The sequence below is a fragment of the Rhinatrema bivittatum genome, chromosome 4 (assembly GCF_901001135.1).
Source record: "Rhinatrema bivittatum chromosome 4, aRhiBiv1.1, whole genome shotgun sequence".
Lineage (NCBI taxonomy): Eukaryota > Metazoa > Chordata > Amphibia > Gymnophiona > Rhinatrematidae > Rhinatrema > Rhinatrema bivittatum.
Window position 1 is genome coordinate 187,188,749 of NC_042618.1, and position 16,964 is coordinate 187,205,712.

The 16,964-nt window shown below is 42.0% G+C and overlaps 1 protein-coding gene across 4 annotated transcripts in view; it reads right to left on the minus strand.

Moving 5' to 3' along the window:
- The window catches only part of IPPK (inositol-pentakisphosphate 2-kinase), a 189,672-nt gene that overhangs the window by 70,831 nt on the left and 101,877 nt on the right, over positions 1-16,964 (minus strand). For all 4 annotated transcript variants that reach the window (XM_029599379.1, XM_029599381.1, XM_029599376.1 and 1 more), the window contains exons 6-7: positions 9,859-9,980; positions 2,948-3,037 (exon numbers count right to left, since the gene is read on the minus strand). In XM_029599379.1, coding sequence (XP_029455239.1) covers positions 2,948-3,037; positions 9,859-9,980 — 212 coding nt within the window. The remainder of the gene's footprint in view (positions 1-2,947; positions 3,038-9,858; positions 9,981-16,964) is intronic.

Here is a 16,964-nt window from a genome sequence, read left to right on the forward strand (position 1 = left end):
GTCGTCCTTTGGGGTCATTTGGGCGCAAAAGCGGCAACCCCGAGCATCATGCCATGCTCCCAGGCAAAGGACACATCTCTCATGCAGATTAGTGATAGACATGGTCCTCGGCCTCCGGAGGCATCACCAAAAACCGGATGTGGCCATGTTGAGACAAAACAAAGGGGGCACAAACTGAAATCTATGGCAGCAGGCGAGCACGAGGCACCGCCACCGCGGGGGATTGACCACAGACACTTACCGGAATCGCCAAAAACCCTAAGTACACTACAGGGAGACACCAAGAAGGACCCAGCAACAGAACGAGAAAAAACCCGTGAAAAACACAAGAAAGAGGAAAGCTTTCCACAAGGCCAAAACAGCCAAAAGTGAGCTCACTCACACTGCAAGGCTTACAGCTCTGCAGAAAAAGACTAGAGGGACCCTGTGTGGACTTGTGCAATAGGGAATGCTAGGCAGCTCAGTATACCTAATCAAAGTTCTAAAAACTGAATTTTTCCACATCGGGGCTCCATTTGATGATGTCACCCTTGTGTGAGGACTACCATCCTTGCTTGTCCTTGGAGAAAGAGGGAAGATGATGACAAGGGCTAGACTGGTCACAACGGTTTACAAAGTCAGCATTAAAATTGTTGGTCGGCATTCACAAACTTTGTCAGCTTTCATATTCTAGGGTCAACACAACAGCAACTAGGTTTTCATAACCAGCAGGGCACAGATGGTCTTCAGTTATTTTATTTTGAACTTCTCCCAAAACAAAAATTTGTTGAGATCTCTCAAATCCAGTATGTGTCTAAAACCTCCCAATTTCTTCACAACTAAATACCTGGATTAAAACCCTCTGTTGATTTCTCCATTGAAACTGACTGCTTTTTCCAAGCACAGACATCTCTTCCTGGAGTACACTGTTTTGTTGTTGGTTTGTCTTGTGACCATGAATCAGATAATCTGGTGGAATATGGTAGAATTATAGCCAATACCCCAGGCTCATTATTTTCAGGACTCATTGGTTGCTTCGTGCCTGGATCTGGTAAAATATTGGATCCTGTCCCCTGATGGCAAGATAGTTCTAGAGTCCTTGGAAAAACTGGTCATGCTGCCCGCGTTTAAGAACTATGGGCAGGCTTTGACTACAAGACTTCCAGTGTTTTAGGCTGTCTCTTTTCTCTCCAACAAGATCTTAGAAGCTGATATTGTTGCTTTACATACTGGCAGCAGGCACACCCCTGGTAGAAGAATCCTCTTCTGTATGGAAAAGATTGTTTCCTGGATGAATCAGAAACAATTCAGGAAGTCTAACTTTCTAGAAACAACAATACTTATGCATAAGAGAAAAAGGGAGCAAAACAGGGACATACAGCATTTCATTCCTTGATTTATAAATCACAATATATGCTCCACAAGTCCAGCTGTACCACAAATGACTTCTTCAGATGCAAAAAAAAAAAAAAAAAAAAAGACTGAAAACAAACTAAATTCATTAGAAATAGGCACATTAGCTGTATATTTAACTTTTTCTGAGAAAAGAAAGGAAGATTTTATGTTAACCTCAAGCAAACATTTTCAGAACACAAGTAATCAGGAATAAAATATATCCTCATACTTGATACTACAAACAGAAATGTGTCCTGAAGTTTTACCATGAATTTAAGTGCATACCAAAGATAAGATCACATGCAACTTATAGTTGGGACATGTTTCCTCTCTCAGTACAATGAACAGCTTTGTTTAGTTACCTTCTGTTTCTTTTATTGATTAGACTGCCATAATGCCTACATTCCATCTGATGCACTATGTCCTTCCAAAGGTGCATGTGCTATTAATAAACAGTTTTACAGACCTTGAAAAAAGTCACAGGTGGAAAAAAAATGGAATTGACCATTTTCCTCCTGCACCTTTTGGGGGAACTTTTCAAACAGCCCACATGGGGACAAAGTTTGGGAGTATTTTTTATATGAACTTTACACCAATTTTTAAAAAAAAGTTAAACATATACTTTCACTTTGAAACGTGACAAGGTTCTCACAGGTTTGTATGTACCCTTTGTGTGGGTAGTGTTTTTCATTGAAAATAACGTGCAAAGAACTGAAAATGAAGTCTACATGTTAATTTTCCTCTCCGGCTTAAATATACCTCAGGCATGCCTTTTATAAATATGGCTAAAAGTACACATCATGTGGAATAACCTGCATACTTTTATCCATACTCAGAAAAGGCAATTGTCAGATTTACATAAATGGCTTTGAAAAATGTCCTCTATATCCTCTAAATCCCTTCTCAAATCACCCAGCCCAATCTTCACAATGACAGTCTTAGCGGAGTCATGCATAGTGCTCCTTGCAGATCCCTGTAATAATGGGCCTTATGCTGGCCACTAGTATCACCATTATGCAATGACTCAGACTCCTCTCAGAGACTGTGAATACTGCCTCAGCAGCATACCTAACCCTGACCAGCCCCAGGGATCAGAGATCTTTTGCATGGCAATGCACATCGCTCTGACCAGGCCAGCTCAGTTCCACTTTTTCTGAAACATATAAGCTATCCATGACCAAACTAGATAATTGGGTAGAGCAGGACCACAAATTCTACAATATGTTCAGCAAGTACAAGTGGGCAGGTTGTAGAGGCCTGCACTTTTTAAAAAAAGGGCACTAAAGAAAAATAAAAATTATGCATCCCAACCAAAATAGTCATAAGAACATAAGAACTGTAAGAACTACCATACTGGGTCAGACCAAGGGTCCACGAAGTCCAGTATCCAACAGTGGCCAAGGCAGGTCACAAGTACTTGGCAGGATCCCAAATAGTCTACTTTATCTTAATGGGAGACACACAGGCAGAGTAAAATTATATGCAGTTTTATTAAAATATACTTCCTATTATCTTTGACTATAATTTGAAAAAAAAACCAAAAACAACAAGAGCAGGAGAACATGCAATTTACCTTGAGATGCTGATGCATACAAAAGCGACACACCTTGTGCTTCACCTCCTTTGTAATATGACAGGAAGAAGGAAGAAACCCACATTTGGGCTGCAAAAAGTATTAAATTAATGTATTATTCAATTATTCAAATGATAACTCACAAATATTCATTTGAACCTAGAGAAATAGGGTGAAGTAAGCGAATCAAGCTCTTAGAGAACCCACAAGTCCACTGTAATCATACCTTTTATAGCAATATTTAATTTATGTTTATTGAGTTATTAGCAGACTAATATACTAAACTATCATAAACAATCATTCTAATCCATGCAGACAGACTCATTATAGCCTTTTTCTGGAAAATACCACCTCAGACATAATTTAGCAAATGCAATATAGGAGACAGCAAACACAGAATGCCTAATATAAGCCTTAAAAGATGATTTAGAAAAATAATTTAACCTCTGGAAGAGGGAGAAGATGGAATTAAACTGCTTGAATTAAAGTTCACATATGAAATTCAATCAATGAACTTTATGTTTAACATGCAGCAAAGATATGTTTCCATTTCTACATTTTCCCATTTCCATTCTCTGTGTATTTGGGATTTTGTTGTTTTTTTTTTACAAGAACTTGTCATAAAAAAAAAAAAAAAAAGTAACCCCTACAGAATAAGTATACAATACGGACAGCCTATCAATAAAGCAAAATTGCTTACCTTGTAATAGGTGTTATCCCAGGACAGCAGGATGTAGTCCTCACATATGGGTGACATCATTGATGGAGCCCTATTGCGGAAAAATTTCTGTCAAAGTTTCTAGAAACTTTTGACTGGCACTCTGAGCCTACTGAGCATGCCCAGCATGCCATGATATTCTCAGCCACTGGGGTCTCCCTTCAGTCTCGTATGTAGCAATAAGCTTTAGCAAAAAATAAAATAAAACGTATTGGACCCAACTCCGCTGGGTGGCGGGTGGGTTTCGTGAGGACTACATCCTGCTGTCCTGGGATAACACTTATTACAAGGTAAGCAATTTTGCTTTATCCTAGGACAAGCAGGATGCTAGTCCTCACATATGGCTGATTAGCAAGCTAAAGGCTGAGTAATTTTGTAGTGAAGCAACAGTGAAGTATTGATGGTGAAAATGAGGCAGCCGAAGATCACAGCAGGTTGGATGTAGGAGGAGTTGGGATTATATTGGAAACAAATTCTTTAAGACAGATTGTCCGTAAGTTGAATCTTGTCGTCCTTCTCTGTCCAAACGGTAATGAGCTGCAAAGGTGTGAAGAGAACTCCATGTTGCTGCTTTACATATGTCAAGAATTGGCACTGAACGATAGTGTGCTACTGAGGTTGACATCGCTCTTACTGAATGCGCCTTTACTCACCCTTGGAGAGGAAGGCCTGCTTTTTCATAACAAAAACTGTATGCAATCTGCTAGCCAATTGGAGACAGTATGTTTACCCACTGCTTTTCCCGGTTTGTTTGGATCATAAGATACAAACAGTTGAGTGGATTTCCTGTGGACTGCAGTTCTGTCTAAGTAGAACGCTAGCGCACGCTTACAGTCCAAGGTATGTAAGGCCCGTTCTCCTTGGTGAGAATGAGGCCTTGGAAAGAATGTGGGCAAAACTATGGATTGGTTCAAGTGGAATTCCGTAACTACCTTGGGAAGGAATTTTGGATGTGTACGGAGAACCACTATCATGTAGGAATTTTGTATAGGGTGAGTACGTGACAAGTGCTTGTAACTCACTAACCCTTCTAGCCGATGTAATGGCTATAAGGAAGATAGTCTTCCATGTGAGAAATTTAAGATCACAGGAATTCATGGGTTCAAAGGGAGAACGCATGAGTCTTGTTAAGACCAAATTCAGGTCCCATTCTGTGACAGGTGGCCGAATTGGTGGTTTAAGGTGAATTAAACCTCTCATAAATCTACTGACAAGAGGATGTATAGCTATTGGTGCATCTCCCATCCTGTTATGGTAAGCTGAGATTGCACTTAAATGGACTCTTACAGATGAAGTTTGGAGACCAGAGTCTGAAATTTGGCATAAGTAGTCTAGTAGAGAAGTTGTGGGGCAGGTGAAAGGGTCAATACTCTTTTGCATGCACTACAAGGCAAACCTTTTCCATTTCAAAGAATAATTCTTTCGTGTCGAAGGTTTATGTGAAGCTATAAGCACTTGAGATACATTGGTTGTAAGATTGAGTGGTTGTAAAATCAAGCTTTCAACATCCATGCCGTCAGGGATAGGGATTGAAGGTTGGGATGGTGCAACCGACCCTGATCCTGAGTTATGAGTGTGGGAACTACACCCAGGCGAATTGGTTCTCTGATCAAGAGGTCTAGAAGTGTGGGAAACCATACTTGTCAAGGCCAATACAGGGCTATGAGTATCATGGACCCCTTGTCCTGTTGTAGCTTCACGAGTTTTGGTTATGAGTGGTATCTGAGAATACGCGTATAGAAGGCTTGAGTTCCAAGGGTGAGCAAAGGCGTCCTTGGCTGGTTGGTGTTTCTGTCTGTGCAGAGCGCAGAACTTGTCCACTTTGTGATTCAGGTGTGATACAACGAGGTCTATTGTTGGTTGCCCCCAACTTTGAAATATCCTGGTCGCTACTAAGGGATCCAGGGACCATTCGTGTGGTTGGAATTGACGACTGAGTCGATCTGCCACTACGTTGTGAATGCCTGCCAGATAAGTGGCCCGGAGAAACATTGGGTGCGTCAGGGCCCAATCCCAAATCTGAGCGGCTTCTTGACAAAGGAGATATGAGCCCATACTTCCCTGTTTGTTGATGTACCACATGGCTACTGTGTTGTCCGTTTGGATCAGAACAGTCTTGTGTGAAAGGCAGTCCTTGAACGCATGCAGCACATAATGTATAGCTCGAAGTTCCAGGAAATTGATTTGAAATGTTGCTTCGAGTTTTGTCCAAGTACCCTGGGTTTGGAGATTGTTTATGTGAGCTCCCCAACCTAAGGTGGATGCATCTGTAGTTAAAGTTATCTGTGGGACTGGTTGCTGGAAGGGTAGGCCCTTGCGCAAGTTGTCCTTGTTCGCCCACCAAAATAGAGATGATCTTAACTGGTGGGTCACTTGAATTGGAGAGGACAGTGGTTGAATGGCTTGGATCCATTGTGCTCTTAAAGTCCATTGGGTTACCCTCATGGCTAGCCTTGCCATAGGAGTGACATGAACTGTGGAGGCCATGTGGCCTAGTAAAGTTAGAAACAGATGAGCTGTTGCTTGTTTGAGTGTAGCGAGTTTGCCAACAGGGAAAGTGTGTCTGCCTGATCCTCTGGTAGAAAAGCTTTTGAAAGTATGGTGTTCAATTCTGCTCCTATGAATTGAAGCAGGTGAGACGGAATGAGATGGGACTTTTGATAATTGATGAGAAAGCCCATGGAGTGAAGTAGAGTAATTGTTCGACAGAGGGAAGCCAGAGCTCCTTGTTGAGATTGACTTCTGATTAGCCAGTTGTCTAGATAAGGAAAAACATGGACACTTTCTTTGTGTAAGTGTGCTGCTATTACTGCCATTTTGTGAACACTCTGGGAGCTAATGCAAGTCCAAATGGCAGTACTCTGTCCTGGAAATGTTGATAACCCACCATGAAAGGCAGGTACTTGCGAAGAGGAGGGAATATTGGAATGTGAGCGTAAGCGTCTTGAAGATCCAGAGAACAAAGCCAATCTCCTGTTTGAAGAAGTGGAAGCATGGTGCCTAGAGAAACCATCCTGAACTTTTCTTTCTTCAGAAATTTGTTGAGATTTTTTAGGTCTAGGATGGGACGTAGACCTCCGGTTTTCTTTGGAATGAGGAAATAACAGGAATAGAATCCTCTGCCCTGCTGAGTCCGGGGCACCAGCTCTACAGCTCTGGCTCTCAGAAGGGTGGATAATTCTGCTTGTAGATGAATTATGTGATTTTCACTTAGCGGAAGAGGCCTTGGAGGAGAATCTCTTGGAGTTGAGACAAAATTGAGTTGGTATCCTCGAGATATTATTGTGAGTACCCATTGGTATGTTATTTGTATCCAATGGTTGTAAAAGGAGGATACCCGGCCTCCTACCGGTATATCTGGTTGAGGGTTGAAGAGATGGCCGGTCCCATCTGCGGCAGAGGTTGAGGCCTAGCAGCTCTAGGTTGTCTAGGCTGAGATCTTTGCTGCGGTCTAGAAGATCTGCCTCTTGATGCTTGAGGGTAATAATGCCTCTGTCTGTAGAAGGGTCGCCGAGATTCCTTCCTTGGAGTTCGGCGAGATGATGGTGTAGCAGAGTCCTGTGGAACTGACGACAGTTGACGCAGGGTTTCTGTGTGTTCCTTTAACTGTGCTACAGCATCTTGTACCTTAGTGCCAAAAAGGTTGTCACCAACACATGGTAAATCAACCAACTTTTCTTGGACCTGAGGTCCGAGGCTTTAAGCCATGCCCAGCGCCTCGCACTTATACCAGAGGCTGTTTCAAAACTATCATAAGCAGCTCGGACTTCGTGCTTGCCAGCTTCAAGTCCTTTGTGTATGATTGCTTGAGCTGCTTCTTGATATTGCTGTGGTAACGAATTTGAAAAATCTTGCATCTGTTTCCACAGGTTTCTCTGATATTGCATCATGTATAACTGATATGATGCAATTTTTGTTTTTAGCATGGCTCCTTGATACATTTTTCTGCCCAGGGAATCCAAGAATCTATGATCCTTGCCTGGAGGAGTGGAGGAATGAGGCCTTATCCGTTTTGATTTCTTTTGTGCAGACTCCACGACAACTGATTGATGTGGCAGTTGTGCTTTCTGGTAACCGGGGACAGATTGTACCAAATAAGTGGTGTCCACTCTCTTATTGATAGCTGGTACTGAGCATGGGTGCTCCCAGAGTCTGTGCTGTAAGTCTAGGAGGACTTCATAAACAGGTATAGCCAAGACTTGTTTTGGAGGGTCCACAAATTGAAGGACCTCCAGTGTTTGCTGTCTAGCGTCCTCTTCGGCTACCAGAGTAAACGGTATGGTGTCTGCCATATCCTGAACAAAATTTGTGAAGGATAAAACCTCCAGTGGAGATTTCTTTTGTTCTTCTGGAGGGGAAGGATCAGACATAAATCCTTCAGAAGAAGTGTCTGTATGCCTGTCGTCCCAGGTATCATATGGATCGCCCTGATGTGGAGACGTTGGAACAGACCTTGGTGGACGAGGAAGTCCTGAAGGACCTGGCTGTGGATCATCTACAGGTATCCGTCCAGGGACTTCTTCTCGTGGCTTGGATGAAGTTGATGGAATAGCACCGACTATTTCATCCAATTTTCTCATTAGAAGCTGGTACAGTGCGAATTCTGGATGTCCTGGAGCCCCAGGTGACATCGATGGTATCGGGTCGGGCATCGGCATCGATGGTCGCCTCTGTATAGTCTTCGGCTGTGGCATCGGCGTCTGTTGATCCTTCAAGGCTTGGAGCACTGCTTGACGAATGAAATCCAACAATTCCTCTGTGATAGCTGGTGTGGGCAGAGCAGCTACACGTGGTGGCGGTGGAGGTGTCGATGGTCCTTCCACAGGGCCCTGTGGAGGTTCGACGATCTGTGCTTCGATATGGGGTGAAGGCCTCGGCGAAGGCGGCACCGGTGTTTCCTGGAGTCTAGGCCGTTTCGCGGTCGATTCCTCCGGAGAGAGAAGCACCTCTGGTATTGTTGGGTGTCGATGGCGATGCTTTGGATGGTGTTTGGTCGCGGACTTTGTCGATGCCATCGACTGTGTCTGCAATGAATGATCCCCCGACCCTTCCGGACGACGTTTTTTCAATATTATACGTTTGGAGACTCCGGCCGGAGACGATTGAGTCGATGTGGAAGGGGATGGCAGAAGCTGTAGATGGAATAAATGCTCCATCTTTTCTTGGCAGGCCTTTCTTCCCTTCGCGGTCATTTCTGCACACTTGGGTCAGGTTGTTATGTCGTGTGTTTCTTCTAAACAAAGCACACTCTCGCGGTGTGGATCTGTAATGGACATTGTCCGATTACAGTTGGGACATTTTTTTAAATCCCATGGCCATATTTTTTCGTCCACAGCCGTCGATGAAAATGAAAGAAAAAGTGAGAGGAAAATATTTTACTCAAAGAGTAAAACAGAGACTAAGATTTACTCACCAGCCGGTGGTAACCCGAGAGACCCCGATATGGGAGAGAATAAATGGTTCTGAAATCTGACTGTTAGTCAGACAAAACTGAGAAAACTCACACAGGCTCCTGCTCTGCGATGCCAACAGCAGCGCAGAAAAACGAAGACTGAAGGGAGACCCCTGTGGCTGAGAATATCATAGCATGCTGGGCATGCTCAGTAGGCTCAGAGTGCCAGTCAAAATTTTCTAGAAACTTTGACAGCAAGTTTTCCACAATAGGGCTTCATCAATGATGTCACCCATACGCGAGGACTAGCATCCTGCTTGTCCTGGGATAAGAACAGATTTTACAAAAAATAAAATTATACTTTCAGCATCTTGTAAATACTGTTCTCAACACAAATCAAAACTATGCAAACAAAATAGCATTTAGTAAGAAAATGGCCTTTGCCATAGATTTGAAAATTAGGTTAATTTACCAGTAGAGCACTCAATTGTCCAGAATACTTGGCAACCTGTGGTATATTAATGATTTTACATGGAACCAGAAGTGCATCTGAAATTTTAGAGGCGTTTTCATAAACTTAACGCCAGCTGTATCTGAAGATGTGATTTTTATATAAAAATCAACAAATAAAGATGTTTAACAGTTTTGTTTCTCACAAAATAATATCTAGTTGATGGGCATAAGGTTATTGGAAGAATTTATCCCATACTGCATGTGTAAGACAGACTTAACATTTAAATTTTGAAATATATTTCCCAGAATTTAAGAGCCAGCTCAGTCTGTTATGTAAATATAATTCACCTTAATTTCTATACACAGAATTGGGCGGTGTTCCATAAAGTGGCAGGTCTGAAGTCTAGTGAGATCAGGAAGGCACATAGCATATCCACTGAAAGCATCCATCTCCTTGTCACAGCGAGATTCTGAAACAAAAAAAGAAAACACAAAGGTTATGAACTGTCTACACAACTTGACTACATATAAACAATTCATTTGCTATAATTTTCTTTAATTTTTCTACTCATTCTCTCCAAATAACTTATTCCTGAAAGGTACTACAGGGCCATATTTACTATGAATTTTTCCCTTTGGATACCAAATAAGTACAGCACATACCAAACATTTATCCATAATGACCCCAATTTGAAAAATGTGCATGTTGCATTCTCCTATGCATTGTCCACTCTTGCTCTTCCCCATCCTGTAAATTGTACCAAAATGTATCTGTGGCTCACTTGCAGAATTCATGCTCTACATTCTTGTGCCCACTCTATAGTGTTTCTCTGGCTAATACCCCACGCCCATTTTGACTTTATACATTTCAAATTCATACTGACCTCCTTCCAGTCTGCCACTGCACTTGCCAAGTAAGACTGTTGGAAACAGGTTGGCCACTGTTGGAAACAGGATGCTGGGCTTGATGGACCCTTGGTCTGACCCAGTATGGCATGTTCTTATCCATCTAACAAACTTCCTTGCCTCCAAAAACCCTTCACTGTCTGCCTAGACTATGGCAGACTACTTCCATAATAAGGTTAAGATTAATGTTGAGTTCTTGTATAGCTGTCTTTAATACTCTGTTTAATATTGGCACATAAGTGCTGTGGGATCATTTAATAGCTAAAAGACTAGTAGGTTCCAGAAGTTGTCCAGGTATAACCAGATTGGGTGTGGCAAACTCAGAGGTTGGGGGTAGCTAACTTGTGAGCCGGCTGGAACAATACAGACTGCTTGTGGCACAGCCCAGGAGAAGAATCAACTGTTTCCAGAGCAGATAAGCCACTGAGTGCTAAAAATTGAAATTATTATATTGTAGAAGCTTTCTGTGTATAAATACTGCTCTGTGCTTTCCATTATCCCCTCTCTACTAGTACGCTGTGTTTCATAATCTCTGTGCTCTCTGTGTATAAAAACTGCTCTGTGTTTATCATTATCCCTTCTCTACTAGTTTCATTATATCTGGGCTCTCTGTATATAAATACTGCTCTGTGCTTACATTATACCTTTCTCTAGGTCTGGTTATTGTATATTATTTTGTTTGGTTCCTTGCTAATTGTTTGCTTTAAGATTCAGTAAACCTGCATGTCTCTTATTGTATAGCTGTCTTTAATAATCTGTTTAATATTGGCACATAAGTGCTGTGGGATCATTTAATAGCTAAAGGACTAGTAAAGTTCCAGGAAGTGTCCTGCTCTAACCAGATTGACCTAGGTTTAAACTGTTTGACTCCCTCCTACCCCTAGGTTTGTTTTTCTTATGTAGACTGCCGAACTTAAAATTAGCATCAAGATAAATTAGTACATTAGTATTTCCTTAGGTGTTAACAGTCAAATAATTTACCAAAATGAGGACTATCCAATGTAACTATTGTGGAGCCTTTATTCTGAGGGAAAGCATCTGGAAACTTAGAGCTTGCCCTATTTGTGAACAACTGTCTTCCTTGAAAAAGGAGCTGGCTGAAGTTAAAGCTCAATTAGCTTCAATAAAGAGAATTTCACCCACATTACAGTACTCAGAAAATAATTCCCCAGTGCCACAGAAAAACCAGGAGTCAAGAAAAAAAGAGAGATACAGTAGGCTCAGGTAGGATAACACTTGTGACCCACAGTCACCCATTCTTGACAGATGGGCAGCCCACAAGTATACCCTCCCCCCCCCCCCCCCCCCCCCCCCCACACACACACACTCAAACAGGACATTAAGGAACTCATTAAAAACCAGGATTACAGTGGGCTCTGGTAGAATTAGACCTGTGATGAGGAGACACACTGTATCAAATGCAACAAGAACAAAAAGCCTTCTCTATATTAAACACTGAAGAAGTTCTTGAGAAAAACATTGAAGTGTTACCAGAAAAGAGAAAAAAAACGAATGCAAGCAGAAATTCAAAATCCATAACCAAAAGAAAAAGCACATTGAGATGGATGACTGTCATCAGTGACACAACTGCAAAGGGAAAGAGTGAAGTGAATAGCAAATCTCAACTAAAGTCTCAAAAGGAGTCAAGGAAAAGCAGTAACCTTAACGAGAAAACCTGGAAAGCTATGACCACAAATGCTCATAGTTTGGGAAATAAAATCCCAGAGCTGCAAGCCCTAATGGTGGAGGCGGACTTGGACGTTGTTGCTATCACAGAGACATGGTTCACAGAATCTCATGATTGGGATACGGCAATACCTGGCTATAACTTGTTAAGGAAGGACAGAGTGGATAGAAAAGGGAGAGGTGTGGCTCTTTATGTCAGAAACAATATCCAAGCATCTGAGCTGCAAGGAAGATGGGGCAATGAAGAAGCACTATGGGCTGACCTAAAAAAAGATGACGAGGCGTCCATTTATATTGGAGTGGTTTACAGGCCTCCAAACCAAAAGGAAGAGTTGGACAGAGATCTGGTTGAAGACATCCAAGAGATAGGAAAGAAGGGAGAGGTGGTGATCGCTGGAGAATTTAATATGCCAGATTTGAGATGAAAATCCCATCTGCAGAATCTAAAAATAGTAGAGCGATAGTGGATGCCCTGCAAGTAAGTTCTTTGTAAGACACTATTAAGTCATCTTCAATGTTGTATGTAACCGAAGTGATTAGTAACTTTGTTACCTGAACCTCGGTATATAAAAGTGTTAAATAAATAAATAAGTAGCTTTGTTCAAACAAATGGTAATGGAACCCACCAGAAAAGGAGCTATACTCAACTTAGTGCTCACTAATGGAGATAATGTCTCTGATGTCCAGGTGGGCGCCCACCTCAGCACCAGTGATCATCAAACAGTATGGTTTAATATCACAAAAAGGATACAGAAAAGAAACACAAAGACCCAAGTTTTGCAGTTCAAAAACACGGACTTTGAGGAAATGGGGAAGTACCTGGAGGAAGAACTAAAAGGCTGGGAGAACGAAAGAGATGTGGATCAGCAGTGGACCAAGCTAAAAGAAGCAATTACCAAGGCAACTACTCTATATGTTGCAAAAGAAAAATGAAACCTATCTGGTTCTCAAAGGAGGTGGCTGACAAAGTAAAGGCCAAAAGAACAGCATTCAAGAAATATAAAACATCCCAAAGGGAGGACCACAAAGAAGAATATTTGATTGAACTGAGGGAGACAAAGAAATTAATCAAGACGGCAAAAAGTCAAGCGGAAGAGAGGATTGCCAAGGAGATAAAGAATGGTGACAAAACATTTTTCAGATACATCAGCGAAAAGAGAAAAGTTCAAAGTGGTATAGTGGAATTGAAAGGTAGAAAGGATCAATGTGTGGAGAGCGACGAAGAAATGGCAGAAATATTAAACGAATACTTCAGTTCTGTGTTCACTAAAGAAGACCCCGGAGAAGGACCATCTCTACTCAACAAGAAACTGGAGGGGAGTGGAGTAGATGAAAATCCATTTACAGTAGAAAATGTATGGGAAGAGCTGAAGAATCTGAAAGTGGACAAAGCCATGCGACCTGATGAGGTTCATCCCAGGATACTGAGGGAGCTCAGAGATGTGCTGGCAGGTCCACTGTGTGACCTGTTCAATAGATCCCTAGAAACGGGAGTGGTACAGAGTGATTGGAGAAGAGCGGTGGTGGTCCCGCTTCACAAGAGTGGGAACAGAGAAGAGGCTGGTAACTACAGACCGGTTAGCCTCACTTCGGTGGTGGGAAAAGTAATGGAGTCACTGTTGAAAGAGAGAATAGTGAACTATCTACAGTCCAGAGAATTGCTGGACCAGAGGCAGCATGGATTCACCAGGGGAAGATCCTGTCAGACAAATCTGATTGACTTTTTTGACTGGGTAACCAAGGAATTGGATCAAGGAAGAGCGCTCGATGTCATCTACTTGGATTTCAGCAAAGCTTTTGATACGGTTCCGCACAGGAGACTGGTGAATAAAATGAGAAGCTTAGGAGTGAGTGCCGAGGTGGTGGCCTGGATTGCAAACTGGTTGACGGACAGAAGACAATGTGTGATGGTAAATGGAACTCTCTCTGAAGAGAGAGCAGTTTTAAGCGGTGTACCGCAAGGATCGGTGTTGGGACCGGTCCTGTTCAATATCTTTGTGAGCGACATTGCGGACGGGATAGAAGGTAAGGTTTGTCTATTTGCGGACGACACTAAGATCTGCAACAGAGTGGACATGCCAGAAGGAGTGGAGAGAATGAGACGGGATTTAAGGAAGCTGGAAGAGTGGTCGAAGATATGGCAGCTGAGATTCAATGCCAAGAAGTGCAAAGTCATGCATATGGGGAGTGAAAATCCGAATGAACTGTATTCGATGGGGGGGAAAGGCTGATGTGCACGGAGCAGGAGAGAGACCTTGGGGTGATAGTGTCTAATGATCTGAAGTCGGCGAAACAATGTGACAAGGCGATAGCAAAAGCCAGAAAAATGCTGGGCTGCATAGAGAGAGGAATATCGAGTAAGAAAAGGGAAGTGATTATCCCCTTCTACAGGTCCTTGGTGAGGCCTCACCTGGAGTACTGTGTTCAGTTCTGGAGACCGTATCTACAAAGAGACAAGGACAAGATGGAAGCGGTACAGAGAAGGGCGACCAGAAAAGTGGAGAGTCTTCATCGAATGACTTATGAGGAGAGATTGAAGAATCTAAATATGTACACCCTGGAAGAAAGGAGGAGCAGGGGTGATATGATTCAAACTTTCAGATACTTGAAAGGTTTTAACGATCCAAAGACAACGACAAACCTTTTCCATCAAAAAAAATCAGCAGAACCAGGGGTCACGAGCTGAAGCTCCAGGGAGGAAGACTCAGAACCAATGTCAGGAAGTATTTCTTCACGGAGAAGGTGGTGGATGCCTAGAATGCCCTTCCGGAGGAAGTGGTGAAGACCAGAACTGTGAAGGACTTCAAAGGGGCGTGGGATAAACACTGTGGATCCATCAAGTCTAGAGGTCGTGGCTCGCGGGAATGAAGGCTACTACCTGGAGATAATACCCTTATTCAATATACATACACGGTTAATGCGACTCCAACATTACTCTAAGCTTCAATGGTAAGAGGAAATGTGGAAAAAAAAAAAGGATTTGCATTCACAAAAAAGCGGGGTGTAGCTTGCTTGTTATGGCGGTTACTACCCCCAAACCAAATAAGCCTGATACTTTACTTTCAATGCATATCTAGCATAGCTCTCTGCTTCAACGGCAGGGGCAATGTAGAAAAGAGTACCTATATTTATTTATTTATTTATTTATTTTTAGATTTTTATATACCGGTGTTCCTGTATTAAAATACAGATCACATCGGTTTACATTGAAACATAAAAATTATGCCAAGAGGCGGTACATATAACAAGGTTATAGAACATGGAAAACAGATTCGAATAATAACACTGATAAAGTTGTAAAGTCTCTGAGAAATCAAATCATAAAATAAGGCGTAATTGTCTAAGATAAATGTGATCTGCAAAAGGGATTGCGATGGTGAGAAAATCTTGATAGCTGGAGGTAAAAAATAATCAAAGTTCTGGAAAAGCTTGGCTAAACAGCCAGGTTTTAATTTTCTTTTTGAAGGACGCGAAGCAGATCTCAAGGCGGATGTCTGGCGGGAGCATGTTCCATTGGACGGGTCCTGCTAAAGAAATGGTACGTTTCTGATGTAAGGATATCGTTGAAGGAACATAGAGTGTGCCTTTATAAGCTCCTCTGATAGGTCTAGTTGAAGAGTGAAAAAGTAGTTGGGTGCTTAAGTGGAGTGGGGATATGTTGTAAATAGATTTATGAATTGCTGTGTATACTTTATAGAGAATCCTTTGCTTAATAGGCAGCCAGTGGAGGAGTTTTAGTATGGGGGTTATGTGGAATCTTTTATTCGTATTGGTAAGGATTCTAGCTGCAGAGTTCTGAATCATCTGGAGGGGGTTTGATGGATGAGGTTGGTAGGCCAAAAAGGAGCGAGTTGCAATAGTCAATTTTTGTTAGTATAATGGCTTGTAGAACCATCCGAAAATCATTGAAGTGGAGAAGTGGTTTCAATTTTCTCAGGACAAGACGTTTATAGAAACAGTCTTTAGTGGTGGTGCTTATAAATTTTTTGAAGTTAAGCTGATTATCTATCATGACGCCTAAATCACGTACATATGGTGAGTGATTAATTGTAGGAGTGGTAGAATTGAGTGGGACAGCTGGGTATATTAGATTGTTATTAACGTCATGATTGATAATTAAGATCTCTGTTTTGTTGTTGTTGAGAATGAGGCTGAGACTGGATAGAAGATGATTGATTAGTTGCAAGCAATTATTCCAGTGAATCAAGGTTTTGTGTAGGGATTCTGAGATTGGGATGAGTATTTGGATGTCATCCGCGTAAATGTAGTGTGTTAGGTTTAGATTTTTAAGAAGTCGACAGAGAGGGAGAAGGTAAATGTTGAAAAGGGTTGGAGAGAGGGAGGAACCTTGAGGGACTCCTTGATTTGCTGGGACCGGGTGTGATTCTTTGTTGTTTATCTTTACCTTGAATTGTCTATTAACCAGGAAGGACTTGAACCAGCTGAGTACTGTTCCCTTAATGCCTATGTCTATCAGACCTTGTAATAAAGATGAATGGTTGACAGTGTCAAAGGCCGCAGAGAGATCTAAAAGAATAAGGAGGTGAGGTTGTTTTTTATCCATATTAGTTAGAATATTGTCGGTGAGAGAGATAAGTAGGGATTCAGTGCTTAACGATTTACGAAAACCGTACTGGGAAGGTGCAAGAATGTAGTTTTCTTCAAGGTACTCTGATAGTTGTCTATTGACTATCTTTTCCATAATTTTGGCGATCATTGGCAAATTGGCTATTGGGCGGAAGTTAGCTGGATCTGTGGCCGGAAGATTCGGATTTTTAAGAAGAGGTTTAAGAATTGCTAGTTTAAGTTGGTCAGGAACTAGACCTTGGGAAAGAGAGCAATTAATGATATCGGCAATTGGC